At 43.2% G+C, this 20,295-nt stretch overlaps 4 protein-coding genes across 4 annotated transcripts; 2 read left to right on the forward strand and 2 right to left on the reverse strand.

The window, feature by feature from the left end:
- Positions 1-1,227: 1,227 nt before the first annotated feature.
- On the forward strand, positions 1,228-2,609 carry LOC112184269 (1-aminocyclopropane-1-carboxylate oxidase 1). Its single transcript, XM_024322537.2, has 3 exons — positions 1,228-1,384; positions 1,476-1,696; positions 1,798-2,609. The coding sequence occupies exons 1-3, from the start codon at positions 1,274-1,276 to the stop codon at positions 2,390-2,392; spliced, it is 927 nt and encodes a 308-aa protein (XP_024178305.1). The 5' UTR covers positions 1,228-1,273; the 3' UTR covers positions 2,393-2,609.
- Positions 2,610-2,779: 170 nt separating this feature from the next.
- LOC112184268 lies at positions 2,780-4,475 on the reverse strand. The gene is made up of 2 exons (XM_024322536.2): positions 4,168-4,475; positions 2,780-4,092 (listed from the first exon to the last, which is right to left on the reverse strand). Exons 1-2 carry the CDS (start codon positions 4,362-4,364, stop codon positions 2,811-2,813), a joined length of 1,479 nt encoding a protein of 492 aa, XP_024178304.1. The 5' UTR covers positions 4,365-4,475; the 3' UTR covers positions 2,780-2,810.
- A 934-nt stretch (positions 4,476-5,409) lies between these two features.
- LOC112188630 (tetraspanin-2) lies at positions 5,410-7,645 on the forward strand. Its single transcript, XM_024327781.2, has 2 exons — positions 5,410-6,067; positions 6,978-7,645. Exons 1-2 carry the CDS (start codon positions 5,570-5,572, stop codon positions 7,287-7,289), a joined length of 810 nt encoding a protein of 269 aa, XP_024183549.1. The 5' UTR covers positions 5,410-5,569; the 3' UTR covers positions 7,290-7,645.
- Positions 7,646-8,900: 1,255 nt separating this feature from the next.
- LOC112188152 lies at positions 8,901-11,723 on the reverse strand. Its single transcript, XM_024327200.2, has 8 exons — positions 11,268-11,723; positions 10,883-10,950; positions 10,637-10,784; positions 10,461-10,541; positions 9,990-10,076; positions 9,775-9,860; positions 9,455-9,575; positions 8,901-9,301 (listed from the first exon to the last, which is right to left on the reverse strand). The coding sequence occupies exons 1-8, from the start codon at positions 11,694-11,696 to the stop codon at positions 9,224-9,226; spliced, it is 1,098 nt and encodes a 365-aa protein (XP_024182968.1). The 5' UTR covers positions 11,697-11,723; the 3' UTR covers positions 8,901-9,223.
- Between the last annotated feature and the right edge of the window lie 8,572 nt (positions 11,724-20,295).

The raw sequence follows: 20,295 nt of genomic DNA on the forward strand, positions 1-20,295 counted from the left end.
TCTGCTTGGGTTCCAGCACCTTCAAATAAGCAAGGACTGTCCTTGATGCATTCTTGGGAATGATCTTCCTTATATATTTTAAGGCGCAATTCAGTAGATTCTCTTTAAACTGCCAGATCTGTCTCTGGATTTCTAAGTCCTCAAGAAACTAAACTTAGATCCTTGCCAAAACTTCATTGAATTATGTGTATAACAAAATATGCTTAATCTATTTTCCAAATCCATCTACTCGCATAATTAATACAAGTATAATATACCTACCAACATCATACTGCAGACCAATACACATGACTTGCTGCACAATCACAAAGATTAACCAACCAACTAAACAGTTTTCCAATTTATTTGTCTAATACCAGCTAGAATGTTAGAGTTTTTATGTCTCCTAAACACTGTAGGGTTTGGCAGGATCGTGAAGCGGGGAAAAAAGAGTTCTTGAGTATCGAAAACAAAGAAATGGTCCAACTTTGATCCAACTAATGCAAAATGTAAAGCCGCCCACTTGCAAAGTTTCTTCCCCCAGTTTTTTTTTGCTTGTTCGAATGGAAATTGATTCAACATCAGTATGTCACAATTTCTCGATTTATTTGTCTAATCCCAGCTAGATTGTTAGTGTTTCAGGTCTCCTAAACACTGTAGGGTTTGGCAGGATCGCGAAGCGGGGCTAAAAGAGTTTCTCCGTATTGAAAACAAAGAAAATGGTCCGACTCTGATCCAACTCCAACTAATGCAAGATGTTAAGCGCCCACAGGCAAAGTTTCTGCCCCCAGTTTTTCTTTGCCTGTTTGTATGGCAATTGATTCAACATCAGTATGTCACAGTCAAACAGCCCCCGGTTTTGTTTAAACTGACAAATATCAACAGCTGATAAGACTAAGTTTGTTACAAAAATATGCATATGATAATAAAAGACCGGTGGGCAGACACATTTGAACACAAGGAGACTGATAGTGAGGGATGCACATGATGATGCCAAATCAAAAGGGGTCTAAGTTAGTCAAGGAAAGTTTTTCTTGCAAAAAAGTGAAGAAACAGAACCAGGGTTTACTGTATCTTGATCAGAAGATATATATATATATATATATATATATATATATATATATATATATATATATAACATAGAGTTGATCACATGTGCCGGCCCAAGCAATTCTCCTTTGAAAAGGTTAATGTGTAACTACCGCATCTAATATAATATTGATGAATACAGTAACTTCTGGTCCTATAAATACTGCATTGCATTTACCTGTTTTCTACATCAGGACAAGAGAGAATGAAGGAAATGGAGATCCCTGTCATAGACTTTGGTGAGATCAATGGTGAAGAGAGGAGCAAGACAATGGCTCTCCTGAACCAAGCATGCGAGCAATGGGGTTTCTTTCAAGTAAAGTGGATCATTTTTTATTTTATTTTTTCGTTTTTCAATTGTAAATCGACGTCTTATGCACATCTAATATATTGGTTAATGTTTGCAGATTGAGAACCATGGAATCGACAAAAAGCTGATGGACAAAGTGAAGCAATTGGTAAATGCACACTATGAGGAAAATTTGAAAGAGAGCTTTTATCAGTCAGAGATAGCTAGAAGCTTAGAGAAAGACGATACCTCTGACAAAGACTGGGAAACCACCTTTTTCGTCTGGCATCGCCCCACATCTAACATTGAAGCAATTCCAAACATCTCAGAGGATCTTTGGTAAGTCAATTATCAATAGAATAGCAGAACCATAACGTATGAACTATAAACTGACACTGCAAGTCCAAACATGTATACTGAGTTTTATGCATGAAATGCAGCAAAACAATGAATGAGTATATAGCTCAGCTGATCAACCTGGCAGAGAAACTCTCTGAGCTCATGTGTGAGAATCTTGGTTTGGAGAAGGATGATATCAAGGATGCATTTTCAGGTAGCAAGGGTCCTTCTGTCGGGACAAAAGTTGCAAAATATCCCAAGTGCTCTCAGCCAGAACGTGTGAGAGGATTGCGAGAGCACACTGATGCTGGTGGGATCATACTGTTGTTCCAAGACGACCAAGTTCCGGGTCTAGAATTCTTCAAAGATGGCAAATGGGTTGCAATTCCACCGTCTAAGAACAACACCATCTTTGTGAACACAGGTGACCAACTGGAAGTGCTGAGTAATGGAAGGTACAAAAGTACTTTGCACCGTGTCTTGACAGACAAGAATGGAAGTCGACTCTCCATTGCTACCTTCTATAATCCTGCCGGAGATGCCCTCATCTCTCCAGCTCCCAAACTCTTATACCCCAGTAGCTTCCGTTTTCAAGATTACCTGAAGCTTTATGCCACCACAAAGTTCAATGACAAGGGCCCCAGATTCGAATCCATGAAACAAATGGCCAATGGGAACAATGGTTTCCATACCTAAAAGTGCCGAACTGCCTACCACATATATCTCTGTATCTCATTTCATATAAGTTTGTACTTTTGGTTTTGTTTTCATAAAGTTGTTATGTCATCTACATAAAAAACTGTTGAAAGGAAAAGAAGGCTTTGCAGGGAGAGAAGCACTATTTCTAAAACTAGTATTTCTTTTCCTTTCGAGAGGAAGCAATATATATGTTCCTTCATCTCTCTTTCATTAATTGGGTTCTGATTTGTTGTACACAAAGTCCAAAAGAAATTGAAAAATCAGTTTCTGTAGGGTCAAAACTAAAGAAAATCCAAATGGTCCTAACTGACTTATATGTATATAATAAAAGACTGGCCTTTGAAAAGAGTTCTAACATGTACCAAATACAGATTCTCAAAGATAGACAAAGCATGTCCATTACAATCAACAAAAGCTACAAGCCAGCTATTTTACATAATATAGATTTAGCTAAGAATGTTTTGTTTTGCTCAACTACTTTAGTCAACATAAGCTTGTGAGGCTTCAACAATGGAGAGCATTTGGTGACTAAACATAACAAAAAGTTCCCAAATTTCAGAGAGTTAGAAAATGTTTCAGCCAATTGCTGAACCTGGTAAACAATATGGTCAACAGAACTCTGTGTAAAATGAATATTATGATTCAAAATGCTTTGCAGCAGGCTAAACAATGATTCTGTCCATACCATTTTATCAGTTATCAAATATTTGTGGCAAGGAAGACAAATGACTCTCCTCTCATCTTTTTCTCCACACAGCAGCTTCTGACAGAAAGATGAGACATGAGCCGGGTGCAAGCTTTCCTTGATGACTCTTGTGATCACATCATATATAGGATTGTTGATGCCTTCCTGTTGGAGAATCAGTGGAAACAACAGTGCATACTCAGCAGCCCTTTGGTGTAGCCTGCAGTACTCTACTATTGAGGTCACTAGCACACGTGAGGCTGGTTCCTCAAGAACTAACAACTTGGGCAGGACAATCGAGCACAGAACCTGGCTTGGCCAAGTAAGCTCTTCCTCGCCTCCACTTGTCAGATGAGAAAGTAGAACTGAAGCAGTCTCATCATCAGCTAACCAAGGTTCAATCAGACCCAAAACTGCGAAACATTCTCCTCCTTTGTCCAAGCAAAATTCACGAATTTCATTTGCTAATCCCACAGTCTTTGAAGTTGATTCAAAACTCACAACCCGCTCTTTCAAACTAATAGCCTTCTCTCTAACTCCAGGTTCAATATCAACACTTTTTGGAGAATCAATATTCATTTCCTCGACAACATCATCCATATCCAAATCCTCATCTTCATCCCCTCCAACTTGACTCAACGAACCACCATCATCACCACTCACTGTCCTTGAACTCAACTCCTCAGCCGATATAGGCAGCCATGGCATCACTGAATCACTCTCAGCCGCCGACAACTTAAGCCAATCCGGCAACGACTCAAACTCAAACTCATCCTCCTCCTCCCGGGAATCCAAACCCAAGCAGGAAATCCACTCGTAATTTGACTCAGACATTACGTCGAGCAGGTGGCGTGCAGATTTCTGGACCCAAAAATCAACCCCCTGATCACAACTCAAAACATTTCTAGCCAATTTACCCAACTCCCTGCCGCTAAACCTTTCACGATCCAAAGCCAGAAACGACAAAACCCTCGCCTGAACCACATTCGGCAGAGTCTGTATAAACATCACCCTGTAAAACCCAGTACCACACTATCAGTCTCCGATCAAAACTCATCAAAATCAGAACTTGGGTTCGGCCCATTACCTATTCGGGGACGGACCTCCGGAAGAAGCATCGATTGTCTCCAATGGCTTCATCAGCAACGAGAGGAAGGATCCAGTGGTGATCGGCGCGGCGGTTGACGACGAGGCACTGAAAGATTGCTTCAGCCACGTCGACGCTTCCGATTCCGGCGTCGGAGAGTTCAGGAAGATGTCGAAGAGTGGGAGCCATTGCTCCATTTCCCTCAGGGTCTCTGTAAATCCGTAGAGTTGGATTTGGGGGCTTTGGGAGGGTTTAAAGGGTTCGATAACGCGCGGGAAAGCGAAACGGTGCGTTTTGTGATGACTCAAGAGTTTGGCAAACAGAGTCCGACTCTGAACGTGGGAGATGGGATTTGATTGTACCGACTACCGAGGACGAATGAAATCCCGGGCACGTGGTGGGTTGAACACGAGGCACGTGGCACGACGCGTCGGAAGCCCTTACGTGCGGTGGGTAGAATCACTTTTGACTTTTGACTTTTGACAATGCGGTTTAACTTTTCACATGTAATTTCAATGAAAGAATTTTGAGATGGATACGGATCAAGCTTTTTGTGCAAGTTCTATCCTTTATCCGCAAGCTTTTAGTTGTTTGGGTTGTACTCCATATTATTTCAAATTTCAAATCATCATGATGATTTAGACATCATGACACCTTGATCCGAAAGAGGAGCACTTGCTAATACAATATTACCATTGCAAATCATAGTAAACGATTATAAAACTGTTGTGTTGTCGAGAGAAAACACAAAATCGATTGAAATTTATGATTAATTATAAGTGTGATGAATATTTTACGTTTATAAGGTTATTATTGAACATCGCATGATCGTCTGTCAAAGAAGTTATTTAAAATTTCACCCAAAGAAAAAAGAGGTTATTTAAAAATATTATCAAGAAATGCTATATCTCCATGAATTGGTTTGAACTTTAATGTGGTCGGTAACCTAACAAAATATGTAAGTCGTAATGCTTTTTCTATGTAGTACTACTACAAACTCGAGCGAGACCAACTTTACGACGAATGCATTGGTTTAGCGATCATAATCCTGCATCTATCGCTCTTTCACCATATAGAGTTTGTCTTACTACTCGAGTTACAATTCCTATCACAATTTTTTGAGATTCCGTGTCATAGTTTCTTATTCTGCAGTAAAACTTTTCATATTTTCTGGACAAAAAAGACGAGAATATATGCCCTCGCCAATAAGATCGCAACATTTACCACCTCTTACAGAACTACAAGAACCCCTCCCAATAATGCACACCGGTTCACTCCCAACACCCTCAGCTCCAACGCATATAAACCCAATCCACACGGTTCCTTCACACCAAAACAAGCTAAGAAGTAAGCAAAGCAAAACACAAACCCCTTCTCCACCAACCTCACAACCACCACCACCATGGGAGTGAGCAACAAAATCACGGCAGTCCTCAACTTCACGGCGCTCCTCTGCTCCATCCCCATAATGGCCGCCGGCATCTGGCTGGCCAACAAGCCGGACAACGAGTGCATCCGCTCTTTCCGGTGGCCAATTTTCGTCCTCGGCGTCCTCATCCTCCTAGTCTCCCTCGCCGGCTTCATCGGGGCCTACTTCAACAAACAGGGCCTTCTTGCTCTCTACCTCTTCTGTATGGCCGCCCTCATAATCCTCCTACTTGTTGTGCTTATATTTGCTTTTACTGTCACGAGGCCCGACGGAAGCTACGGCGTTCCGGGTAGGGCTTACCGGGAGTACCGGCTGGACGGGTTTTCTAAGTGGCTTAGGGATTACGTTACTGATTCCGGGAACTGGCAGAAGATAAGGGTCTGCTTGGCTGAATCGGATACTTGTCCTAACCTCACTCAGAATTACATCACTGCTGATCAGTTCTTTGCGGCTCACATCTCTCCTCTTCAGGCAAGCTATTAATTTCTTTTGTTTTTCATAAAATTTAATGTTCTCGAAGATGATTTTGACTGTGATTGTTGATTTGAGTGTCGTTTTGATGAAAAGAACCCAACTTTTTACCTTTTTTTCACAAAAGAAGCTGATAACTTGGATCGTAGTGGTGCTAAAGTTAGAGGACAAAGGCATCTTCTTTTTGGTGGATCCAAACAGGAACTAAATTTCGTGAATGCCACATTGTGATTAGTTGATAATTCTATAAGGTCTTTAGTTCCAGACAAGTTCTCGATCTCTCTGTTGCCTCTGTTTCTTTGCTTGGAATGGTAAAAATTATTGTCTTTGGGAAGATAATATTGACTGTGAGTATTGATTTCATTGCTGTTTTGATGAAAAAGATTGCAACTTTTTACACTTTCTACACAAATGAAGTTGATAGAAGATAAAGGGCTCTTCTTTTGGTACATCCAAACAGGTCTTTAGACTTTATGCCACATTGTGAACTAGATGACTAGATGTTAGAAGCAGAAATTTCCAGTAATTCAAGTGCAGTGGAGTAAGAATAGGAATCTAGGAGTGATCAGGACCCACCATTTCGGTTTTATTCTAGAGCCAATACTCCATGCCCCCTATCTACCTTTCAATGTGGTCCATAAATTAAATGGAAAAATAGACACAAACTTTGCTCTAGTGGATGGCAGTTGCTTCTGAATTATTATAGAAATCATGGAAGGTAGACCAAATTAAAGTAACCAAAATACCATAACCGGGATCACAATGGAAGAAGATGAAAAAGAACAAACTATGCTTGCCAGCATTAGATTCATATAGTGACAAAATTTGGTGGGTTTTTTATTTTTCCTTTACCTTTTTCTCTTTTTGTTCCTTCTGTTATTATAACATAAACATTGTTCTTGTTTTACAGTCAGGATGCTGTAAACCTCCAACAGCTTGTGGCTACAACTATGTGAACCCAAATGTGTGGATAAACCCAGTAAACCCTACAGCAGATCCAGATTGTTTGCTGTGGAACAATGACCAGAACATACTATGCTACAATTGCTACTCTTGTAGGGCTGGTTTACTGGGGAACTTGAGAAAAGAATGGAGAAGAGCCAATGTGATCCTCATCGTGGCAGTGGTGATTCTCATCTGGGTCTATGTCATTGCCTGCAGCGCCTTCAAGAATGCGCAAACGGAGGAGCTCTTCCGCCGTTACAAGCAGGGATGGGTGTGACTTCAGCCATGTAGCCAGACACAGCCCAAGTCCGAGGTCACTAGGTCCTATCTAAGGGCCTAATCCTTTTGGTGTGTAATATGTCTCTGTCATCAATTGCGTTCTGTACATATTCCTGTTTTTTATTTATTTTTTTTATCTAGGAATGGATTGATATATAGACAGAAAGTGGAACTCTGAAAACAGAATCTCATTCCTCAGCTTTTTTCTGCTATTAGATGCTTCTGCTTCAGTGGTGCTTGTGGCTTCTTGGATTAGTACTTTTCTAGTATTATAGCTATATATTCTTACAAGCACTAATGTACAGTTGTACACACTTTTTGATGCACCGACTATAGAGACCAACTTTCACAACATCAAGGATGGATTCAAGTCTCCAATAATTCTGTTTATGGTGTGATCATAGAACAATGGTGCTGAATTCTAGGGCTTATGGACGGTGCTTTTTGAAATATAGACGCCTTCGTTAGACTTATAGAAGGATTTGTTATAGTGCTTTCCCAGAATTACGCTTTGCCATGGAGGTTCACGGATAAATTTTTGAGTGCTCCCGTCAGTCCATGCTGGCATTTGACCTGGTTTGACGAATCAATCAGACATTGACACGTGATTTTCAATTTATTGAATAAAAATGTAAAGTCTTTCTCTTTATTTGGGAAAAGACCATTTCAGGTCCTCCTTGAATGGTCTTTTATTCAGTATCTTTTTGTCTTCATCCTCCAACCTCATCATTATCCATAATTTGCATAACTATCTTCTGCAACTATAACCAATGTTGGGAGAGTGAACCAATTAATCTTAAAATATGTTATATGTCCCTCAATATTAATTGGGTCCTTCAAATCTGAATTGTATTTGGAATTTAATTGGAACAGTTGCGATCCTTCAAAAACTTATTGGATTTAGGAGTTTTTGGATATGAGAGGTCAATCTATGTAATCTAATTGGTTTTTCTAGCCAGAAGCTTTGGTCATCAGTGCTGAGGATTTCACCGAGGCTATATCCACAGGTTTGGTCAATTTTGCTTTATAATAATTAATTAATCATCAAGTATTTGAATTCAAATCATTACAATTAGAATTTCAGATCTTAAGAGTATAATCCAATAGTTGTTTAAGGATAGGGCAGGCGTAGCAGGAGGATCTTGATGATAGTGTTGATGGGATAGGATATAGAGTTCGAGAAAAGTTTTCATTAGCAGGATCTGGAATTCTGGACGATCATGAAGAACAAAGCAGAGAATAAAAGCCTTGAATGGTCCTTTTAACAAATGACTGAGTTAATTAAGTTTTAGTGGAAACCACATGTCAAATTTTCATTGGTGCGTCAAACCACCTTGGATTGCCAAGGTGGTTTGACCGGAGCATCCAAGGTGGTTTGACCGGAGCACCTAAAAATTTCTCAGGTTCACGTCCCCTAATCTCACATTCCCAGCTGATCATAGATTCATAGTCTCGCTTTCATTCTGGAATTGTTGTTGTCCTGCAATTTGATCAACCAGACCCTATTTAATGCTATAGGGTCGGGTATGACATTCCTTAGACGGTTTCTATTCATATATAGAAAGAATCTGGCCTTCCTAGAACTTTAGTCTATAATGTTGCCATTGTGTAGTGAAATATTTAACCAAATCTTATAAACTGGAATGAATACATAGTCTATACAAATGGTTCCCAGCGTAACATAAGCGCTTTCCACAGAAGTACCACCAACTAATATCTTCCTACAAAAACACCGTCACACCGGCCCTATTGCCCAATTGCAGAAGTTATATCTAGAGACGGAAACAAGAGCAATTTGCTAACATTGACTATGGACTTTTTTTGTTCCGGGAAGAATGACTGACTATGAGTTTACAACTTTAATACTGTAACAATTTCTATTGAAAATTAGACCACTGATTAGATGAAAAAGAAGTTTCTCACATCTGGTATTTATACGGAAGATAACTTTCTAGAGTATACAATGTACATGGGGTCTGAGCGTCCAGGGTTGGGAGAAATATCCACCCCCTGCATAACAGCAGCACATTTTTTTAGGTAACGCATTACTGCTAAAATACTTGGAACTGTGACAGTTGAATAATTAATGATTCATGTGTGAAGAGAACTTATATGAGATGAAAAAAAGGAACAAAAGCAATAGAGAAAGAAGGAATTAATTACCTGAGGAGGTTCAAATCCTCCAGCATAGTGGAAATATGACCCAACAATCAAACCATGATCAGCATCACCAGTTGATGTCCAGATTGAGATTGCTTTAGTCCAGAAACATCGGTTGGAAAAGCTGTTTTTTAGGCATTGGAATCAAGTTAGAATTGGTTCAGAAGAGAGACCAGATTGATTAATAAAAACAACAGAGGCGATCTGAAGCACTACTCTCTCCATAAAAGCCCTTATGAAATCCTATGGGTAAGGGATGATTTCAAATTTGTATCTACACTGAGATGACAGCATCTTTAATTGAAAGAAGAAGACAGTTTCACCTAATTATAGCAAGTCCCCCTGGCTTAAGAATCCGGCACATTTCCTTGAATACTTCAATAGGCTTGTTTATATAATCAACACTAACCTGCAATGTGAAATTTATTTACCTCTGAGAGCAGTAAAGAACAGTATATCTTTGAAAAGCATGCACCGCTTGCTTGAATTCTATCAGAAGATGATAAACAACAACTATGATGGCAGTAGATGTACTTACCACATTAGTTATCACATCAAAAGAATTATCTTCAAAGGGAAGTTTAGGGTTGACATTCAAGTCTTGAAGAACATACTCTGTCAAAACCTACAAAAGTTTTATCAATGAGCATGGATATTCTCATATCACCATACAGCTATAAGCCTATAAATAGTCAATAACTACCATGGCTAATGAAAAAGAAGACACAAGTTTCTCCATCTTTTGCAACTTAAGATAGATCTCTGGGCACTAGAAGTTTATAATTACATATTATATCTTGTATTTACGAAATGGCATACTACTTATAGCAGAAAATGGTACTCTACAAGACTTAGCTTCAGTATAAACGCATTCATTTAAGCATCAACAACAGTACTATAAGAAAATTAACAGAACACCCAATCAAGACAAGCAAGAAAAAGTGAAAAACAGCTCGAGTGCAACTTGTATAGATTCTCAAATAAGTAAAATAATTTAAAAGAGAAGTACCGGATTCGCCTTTAGCTCTGCTTCATTCATTCCCATTCCAACTACTCGCTCTTGCTTGTATCCTGGTGGAAAGTGACTAACCTAGATATAATATCAATCACTATATTATTACTTCTAAAAGATAGAAAATGTGAAATACAAAACAAGGCCTCACTTTATTAACTTAAAAGTCTCACCCAACTGCTACACATGTCCAGCATGCTTACTCCTGGAGTGTTGCTAGGCGGAAACACCTTAGAATAGTACTTAGTCAGTGCCGCAATGGCTGGATCATCAATATGTGTCACAAAGCGCGGACTCTCATAAAACAATGTATCTGGTGACCTGATGAAATCAACTTCTAGTTTTAGAACTCATCAAAGTTAAGGTGAACTTTCAGCCCATTAAAACTACATTGTACAAGCAGAAGTTAGAAACTTTACTCATCATAGCGCTGGAAATCCTCCAGCTTGTAAGGAATCTGCTCCGGCCAATCCACATTCTTCAATATCTTCAATTAGACACAAAACCAAAAGGAAATTCTACAAAACTTCAGAACACCAACCAATAGGTTAAAATTAAGAATTCATAAAACTTATGGCTACTTTTGCAGGAAAAGGGTTTCAGAAACAAAGCCCAAATTTTATTAAAGACTACACCTTTTGCTGTTTCAGACATAACCTTATAACCCTATCAAAAATCTAAACCCAGAATCAATACAGCACCTATCCATAATCAAAATCCAAAATTGTAGAAAACCCAGAAACCAAATCAATATAAATAGATAAAGAACAAAACTTTATCCCCAATCATGGATCGAAAAACTACCTCTTCAAAGGAAGGACCACTCTTCAACCTGGCAGAGGCAGTGAAAGCCTTGCCGCCAACAGCACCAGACATGTTCATCAACTGAGCCCAAAATGAAGCTCCAAGGCCCAAAACCAGACGCCGAGGTGCTCTACCTCCACTGCTCCATTTGCTTACTACTTTTGCAAGATTAGGGACAGACCCAACTGCACTAGTGATTGAATAAGAAGAAGAACAAGAATAAACACCCGCCAAATATGGAAGTCGATGAGGAAGCCCGAGTCCAATTCCAACACATTTGGGCATTGTTGACTGTTGAGTTTTAACTTTTAAGTGATAGTTAAAAGGGTCAACCGTCAACCAGCTAGCGTTACAGAATTGAAGAAGAAACCGAGAAGGGTTACTTTGGTTTGTGTAGATTATCTGGAATTGGATCACATTTTGCCACATTTGTGGTGGACTGGCAATTTACGTGGCCATCGGATGATAGTGTTCTTATACATCACACATGTTAAGCATAAGAAGTAGATACTTATTATCCAAAAGCACCAGCATGTGTATTTTGTTCTCTAATTTGTGGTTGAATTGTAACTTTAATTGATGAATCTCGAACATTATGCGATTTTTATGTTTGTGTCAACAATGACTATATAATCTGTACAATTTTTGTCATTCTTGCATTAAAAATCACACATATGTTACACATTGTTCAACATATGAACTGGAGTGGCAAAATTCAATTCACATGAAGTAAGTCAAAATCTATCATTGTCCGTATTAAGAATCCTCAAGAAATTTTAAGAATTCTTGTTATACAAGAACATTAAAAAAAAATGTAAAATTGAGTCTTGATTGATTTGGTTACATGATACTTCATTTTGTTCATTGGTATTTCAAAAAAAAAAAAGATATTTTGGAAAAATCGTTTTCTTAGCAATCAAATAATTAATAATAATATTTGATATGCCATAAGCACTTTTTCAAAAATTTGTAAACATATTTTAGATGTTCCGTTAATGTTGGCAAATGCAGAAGGTAGGGAGGGAAAAGAAGTAATTGAGAGTGATTTAGAGAAGTAGCAACTCCATTTGTATTGTCTAATTCTCGGTTACAATTCTATGTAATAACTACAAATTATATAGCCACATTATTTAACAATAAAATCAAGAGCCACTAATAGACCTACTGATAACATAACACTATATCATAGGGCTTGAACTTATCTTCTGATGCCCGGAATGATAATAAGGGAGCTACGAATTCTACAGTACACCATGAGACTGGAAAAGTGGTCACACTGACCATGGAGACTCTAAAACAGACAAAGTGCCAACTCTATTGGTAGAATAGCGTCGGCATACCAATGCGTTAATGATGTATGTGTGCTCAAATCAACTCTGTCTCCTGCTAAGTGAATACACGTGATAATTTCAACAAAATCCTGGCATTACTCATCAGCGGTGTTTTGAGATTGAAGCACAACAAAAACGATCACAAAGGATCGGCAACAACTTATTACCGAGAAAATTCTGTCAAAATTAACTTTAATGGTTCTATTTGTCAAGATTCTACTGCAAGAAGCTTCGTAATCAGAGACTCCTTTGGAAGACCTCTGTTTGCAGCTACTCGACAAGTTGGGAAGACTACAATACCGATTGCTAAAGCCGTTGCCCTTTGCAATGGTCTGGAGTATGCAAAAGCAAAAGGCTATAGGAGGATTGAGGTGGAGGAAGACTCAAAGCTTGTAATTGATGCAGTTAGAGGAATTATCACACCACCTTGGAGGCTTATCACACTCATCAAGGACATAAAGAATCTTGCTACTTATTTCAATTCGATCTCCTTTAAACATGTTTTCATAGAGACTGTTTGAGCCCAAATCAAACAATCAATCCCAGCGATTACAAAGCCTCCCCGGAGCAAACCCTCAACCTCGTTGAAACCCGGTGACCACCCGCCAGTCCTAGTCTCTTCGCGAGCCGACTGTCAGCCTCACCAGTTCAACCCGGCGACCATACTTCCAGTCCCAGTCTCCCCAGGAGCCGACTGCGAGCACAACCGCCACTGTTACTTCCAGCGAAGCAAGGGTAACGCCCTCGCAACCCAGCGAAGCTAAAGTCACGCTTTAGCAAACCCGTGCTTCTCTCAAACTTCCCAGTGATTGCTCTGCTCAGCCTTTCAGCGTTGAGTATCGATTCGGTGAACGCAAAGAGACCACAACCAAAGCCCTTACCCGCGTAAGGCAAGAAGTCCTTTTCCGGAAGGCAAGAAAAGAACCCTGTGACGAGGTTGGTGCTCTCCTCGTCCACAGCGCTTGAAGAAGAAGTCAGGTCATGGGACTACCCCAACGACTGCACCCCGCGGTGCTGGCACGCCTGCGCAACCACTCGCTCAAAAGAGACTGTTTGCACACCAGCTGGTTTTGGAGCCAAACATTTTGGCACGCCCGGTGGGACAACATACTAGGGTTTCTTTCTGAACGCAACCATTGGGAAGTCTAGCAATAACCCTTACCAAAAAGGCTACGCTAGCTGCCCAAAGCATAAGACCTCCAGCTACAGATCGCATTCTCGTGCGGACTGTCGTGGTCTATCTGAGGAACAAGTAACGCAACGATTCTCTCTGCAGGCTCAACCATCCAGTATGTCAACTTCGCAAGGTGAGAATCACTTGGCCGCAACTGAAGGTCATAGCGTCAACACTAATCAGGCTAGCGAGCCTGTAAGTCCCTCCACTGTCAACGCTGTAGTGGAAGCGGAAGAGGCTTTTGTTTCGAAGCCTATCCCGGAGGGAGCAACCGTCGATGAGACTATCGCGATCCTTATGGAGAATGTCGATAACCATCGCAAGAAGATGGACGCGGATCTAGCCAGAGAAACAGCGAAATCAGAGAAGCTCCTCCGCGAGTTTGAACAGCGCATGACTCTTTATGCGGAGAATACCAGGCAGCAGGTCACACAGACAGAGAGCGCCTTGAAAGCGCAAGCTATAACTATCGCTGCCGCACAAGATGAGCGTCATAAGACAATTCTGAATGCTATAGCGGATCATTCCAAGCAAACCACATCGAACATTGCTGATCTCCGCAAGGAGGGGGCCAACTTGGCAACTGAAGTGGCTATACAGAGAGCTGAATTGAACCATGCGAAGGAGGTGATGCACACGGCTTTAGGAGACCCTAATACCATCCTTGGCTCTCTTGGCCAGTCGTCCGGTTCAGGCAAGTACGTGCCACCAAATCAGCGCGACAAGGCCCACCAGAACGTCGGTTCTTCGTCGGCGATGGCTGCTACTACTCCATCGAAGAACAAGGAGCAGGCCTTGGTTATTCCTGGCGGTAAGGAAAAGGTTGCTTCATCAGGTGGACAGGCTGCCAGGAAGCATCAAGCCTCGAAAGGTATAGGAGCTGCGTCAGAGCCTACGACTTTTGTCCAGTATGACAGTGATGGGGCGGAAATAACATATCAAGAATTGCCAGGAAGCTATTATGCGCTCGACCAAACTGGCACTCCGATCAAGATAACCGCTCTATCAAAGGAAGAAATTATTCCTGCAATGACTCTCCCGCCAAAAACGGCTACCCGCACTGTACATGGCGGGGAAGGATCAACAGTAGTAAACCAGGTAGCCCTGAACAAACTGCTCACCGAGCTTTGGTGATACCCCCTCCACCTCCGGGTCCGGATTACGTGAGACGGGACGAGGTAGAGGAGATGATCAGAATGGCAAACCCTAGGGCCCAGCCAGATGGAGTGTACGAAGGACCTTTCCCGCCAAACATCATGCTCGCACCTTTCCCTCGAGGTTATAAGAACATTATTTTTACTACTTTTTCAGGGGAAGACACGGAAGATGCGGCCACTCATCTGGCCAGATTTAGGGTGCAATGCGGCCAATATCAGAACGATGACGTCCTCAAGTGCAGGATCTTTGGTACCTCCCTATCTGGCGCTGCCTTCAGATGGTTCTCTAAACTTAGGCCAGGGACAGTAACGGATTGGCCGGCGATGGAACTACTTTTCCGGGCAACTTTTGGGAATATTGAGCCTGAGGTAGATCTGGCCTCTCTTACTCAGATGGCCCAACAGCCCGCAGAATCAGCAGTCTCTTATCTTCAGCGCTTTCAAATCCAGAAAGCCAAACTGAACGTCATTCTGCCCGAGAAGGAGTTGGTCAAGTTGGCGGTTAAAGGCTTGGAACCCCGGCAAAGAAAGAAGCAGCATGGCAGCATGATACAGTCGATGGGGGAACTCATCACAGAAGTAGGCAGTTTTGAGCATCTCCTTCGAGAGACAGATGCAAGGAAGAACGCTTCTAAAGGAACGTATGTGCCCGGTAAACACCGTATGGTAGCGGCCCTGAGCTACCAGCCGACCACTTACGACCCTTATTATCACCGCGGTACGCCAGAGATGAGCCAGGACGATGAAGAGGAAGAGGATAATGATATAGCTGCCTATGAACTGACTGGGAAGAAAAGCTCGTCTTTGAAACAGTTGAAGATGTCCAAGGAGCCTGTTAAGCTCAAGTCGATGGCTTTCACTAAGCCGGAGTTCACGGCATATACCTACGATGCCAACAAAGCGCACGAGATTCTCGACGAAATGATTGCTGCAAAGATGGTAAAAACTGATTTTGGGCCGTTTCCGCGGCCAGAGCAGTTGAAAGGAAAGAAATACTGCAAGTTCCATAACCTGTGGAACCACAACACTGCGGACTGCGTAAAACTTAAGGACCAAATTCAGGTATGGCTTAATAACGGTAACTTGCAGGTCGAAGCTCCAGTCACCGCGACGGCACTAGTGGATGTGGACCCCTTCCCTGATACTGGGGTTAATATGGTCAACATAGACTGGAACAGGAAGCAGCAACGGAAACCGACACTGGATTTGGCCCCAAGCGAACAGGGTTATAAATCCGCCGCAGGTGAGGCATCTGTTAAGGATAAAATTGCGACAACCAACCAGGCCTCACCCGTGGTTCTTTGTTCGCGATGTAAAGAGGAATGTGGTATCCAAACGCCGAATGAGGAAGCTGAGCAGACATTTCGCTTTGGTTCCCTACCACCAGTCAAGTGGACTTCCCCATCGCGGAACTATCAGCCTACCAGCCCGAGGGAACGGGAGAAAGTGACACCATCTCCTCCCAGAGATTCCAATTTATTCCTGAAACTAAAAGCAACCGCGAAAGAACCAGAGCGGGAAAAGGTCAGAAGTGACTGCAAAGATGTTTTGACCAAGCCCTATATACCACCTGTAGCAGCTAATCCCATCAAAGAAGGTAGATGGTACACCAGGGAAAAGGGGAAGGCAGTGGAGATTAGCCCGTCCAGAAAGAGGAAGCTACAGCGCCGTTTCGGTGAAGCCAAGCGCACTCTAGAGGCCTTAGACCAAGGCCTAATCAAACCTTCCCAATTGGTCAAGTCGCCTGAACGATACCAGAAAGAGCTTGAGGCACTGGCCGCTAAACCACTGAGACCTCTCCGTGGTCTTGACAAGCAAACAGATTCGCTAATGGGAGCTTCAAAGCCCAGTGTGTTTTGCAGGATTACTAAAGAGATCTCACCGCCGCCTACCCAAAGGAACAGCACGCCAACTCGGCGACCGCACGTTCGGCGCAGACTCTCCCATGAAGCACCGGCGGTCAAAGCTTCAGTCTTCGACAGACTGGGGGCAAGGACAGAGTGGTTAGCACTTTGCAATGGCAACCTAAGAAAGTCCAAAGTGTGATCCTTTCCGCCCCAGAAGAATGTAGGGAACCGGAAAACCCTAAGCCGTTGGTACTTGAGCAAGAAATCGAGTCACAAGGGCCTGAACACTGTCAGGTAAAAGGCCTTACAGAAGAGTCGCTGGTAGATCGCTTGGCTCGGCAGTTCCAGACTGATATCCCATTGGAAGAACCCAAGATTGATCTGGATGTCAACATGGAGGGGACTAAACCAGATAATGTTTCTTGCAACATGGTTTATGTGCTCCCCGCGAGATATGCCTTGCCGGTCGCTGCCCAGTGTTGCGTGGAGGAGACAGAAGAAGAGGGTGCGCAACCATTGCAGGTCACGTCCGCAGCCGCAACTCCGGTAGAAGACGGAGCCTTACCAGAACCAGCGGGGGTTCCAGACAAAAGGGTGCTCATGCATTTCTCTAAGCCAACACCAGCCATGGCCCAACACATGCGGCCGCTATACATTACGGCAGACATCGGTGGTATCACAGTCAGCAAAATCATGATTGACACTGGAGCGGCCGTTAATGTTATCACTACTCGGACCATGCACTTGCTTGGAATCAAGCGGGAGAAAATCCAATCCACGTCTCTCGCGCTCAAAAACTTCGCAGGAACTGTCACCAAAACCCTAGGGCTATTGTTCTTGCGTATTAAAGTCGGCCCAGCAGAGGGAGTTTATGCTTTCTTTGTGACGGATTGTTATGCGGCCTACAGCGCCATTTTGGGCAGGGATTGGATCCATCGGAGTTACTGCGTTCCGTCGACACTTCACCAAGAGTTGGTTATGTGGAACAGAGAGACAGACACGGCAGAAGTGGTCCCAGCAGATCCCCGTCCGTTTCCAGTCTCCGCAAATTATGTAGATGCCAGATACTATTTGGAACCTATCACTCCATTGCAGGTTAGTGGCATCGACGATAAGGGCCGCCCCACAGGGGTGACGGCCTCTGAACTGGCACAGTGGGGTCTCACGCTCGCAAAAGAAGGCTTGGAGCGGCCCGGCCATGCTGTGCCCAAACCATTAACTGATTAATGGATTACGACCTCACTGAGGAGGGAATGGAAGCCTTCCACTCGATACACGAGCGGTTGTCATCATACATGGTGGAAAAAGAGGCTTACGATCGCATCGCGACCTTAGAGGTCGTCAATGAAGAACTTGCTGATCCGGAGGATGACGAGGACGTCCACATTCAGCTCGCTCCAGCGGCGCTGGACGATACACCTCCAAAGGTTAAAGTCCCTACAGAGAAAGTTAACCTGGGTACGGTAAGCGAGCCTATGGAAGTATCCATCAGTGCTTACCTAGAGCCTAACGAGAAACAGAGGCTCATCGAATTATTGCTAGAGTTCAAGGATTGTTTCGCGGAGAAGTATGAGGACATGCCCGGCCTGTCACCAGACTTGGTTTGTCATCAATTACCAACTCTGGCTGAAAAGAGGCCCGTCAAGCAGGAGCCTCGACGAATGAACTCCGAGACCCAGATCTTGGTAAAGGAAGAGGTAGAGAAAATGCACAAGTCAGGCATCATACGGGTGGCCAAGTATAACCAGTGGCTATCTAATATAGTGCCTGTCCGGAAGAAAAATGGCAAGATAAGAGTCTGCGTTGATTATAGAGACTTGAATCTCGCCACACCTAAAGACGTTTACCCCATGCCGGTCGCGGATATGTTGGTAGACGCGGTGGTGGGCCATGAGCTGTTGTCCTTCATGGACGGCACTGCGGGATATCACCAGATTCCGGTCGCTGAAGAAGACAGACACAAGACTGCTTTCCGCTGCCCTGGCTTCGCGGGAGTGTTTGAATATGTAGTCATGCCTTTTGGCCTGAAGAACGCCGGTGCGACGTATCAAATAGCCATGAACCTGATCTTCCACGATATACTTGGAAAGGTGTTAGAGGTATACATTGATGACGTAGTCGTCAAGTCTCAGAAGCGAGGGGATCACATCGCGGATCTCAGGAAAGTGTTTGAGCGCATGCGCCAACATAAACTCAAAATGAACCCGGCCAAGTGTGTGTTTGGAGTGCTCGCCGGAGATTTCCTGGGGTTTATAGTCCACCAGCGAGGAATTGAGATCCCCGAGGACAAGGCAAGCACAGTTATTCATGCATCTCCCCCACGGACGAAGAAGGAATTACAGCGTCTTTTGGGTAAGATCAATTTTCTACGGCGTTTCATCTCTAATTCTGCAGGGAAAATCCAGCCTTTCTCACGTTTGCTGAGACTACAAGGACAGAATGACTTTGTGTGGGAATCCAAGCATCAGGAGGCTTTCGATAGTATCAAGGCCTATTTAGCAAACCCACCAGTCTTGGTTCCCCCTAGACCCGGAGTCCCGTTAAAACTGTATATCTCAGCAGCCGCCGCCTCCATTGGTAGCCTGCTCGCTCAGGACGATGAGGACGGCATCGAGCACGCTGTGTTTTATCTCAGCCGTGTACTGACAGATTGCGAGACAAGGTATACCCCCATAGAAAAGCTGTGCTTAACCCTATACTTTTCGGCGTGCAAGTTGCGCCATTACATGTTATCCTTTACTACTTGCATCATCGCTCAGACCGATTTGGTCAAATATATGTTGTCCCGGCCTATCTTGAGAGGCCGCGTTGGCAAATGGATATTGGCACTTTCAGAGTTTTCGCTCCAATACGTACCCCAGAAGGCGGTCAAAGGGCAGGCTATCGCAGATTTTCTAGCACATCATCCCCAGCTAGAAACACCCGTACTGAAAGAGCTGGAAATTGCTTACAACGCCACGACTCGACCAGATAAAGCATGCATTCCTGAATACGAGGTCTGGTATCAGGCTACTATTTTTCTACAACCCTGGGTGTTATTCTTTGATGGCTCACGAACAGATGCTCTGGCCGGCGCAGGGATTGTTTTGGAGAATCCTGCCGGTGACCGTTTCTCTTATTCTTTCCAGCTCACGTTCCAATGTACTAATAATCAGGCTGAATATGAAGCTCTCATCATTGGACTCGAAGTCCTGTTGGAAATGGGCGTCCGGGACGTTCAGATTCGCGGAGATTCTCAGCTCGTGATCAATCAGTTTCTGGAAAAATATCGTTGTACGAGTTGGCTGCTCATCCCCTACCTGAGTCGCGCCATTGAGCTTCTGGACCAATTTACAGATGTTGGTATGGAACATATACCACGTGAACGTAACTTTGCTGCCAATGAGCTCGCTCAGCTGGCTACAGGCATTAGCTTGAAATACGGAGTGCGCGAGCGCATTCTGAAGGTTGAGCGCCGTACACTACCTTCGTGGCTTGCTCGCCCTGATCCTCCAGATGAGCCCGTGGTTGCGGTACTCG

This window comes from Rosa chinensis, chromosome 2 (genome assembly GCF_002994745.2).
Source record: "Rosa chinensis cultivar Old Blush chromosome 2, RchiOBHm-V2, whole genome shotgun sequence".
In the NCBI taxonomy this organism is placed as follows: Eukaryota; Viridiplantae; Streptophyta; class Magnoliopsida; order Rosales; family Rosaceae; genus Rosa; species Rosa chinensis.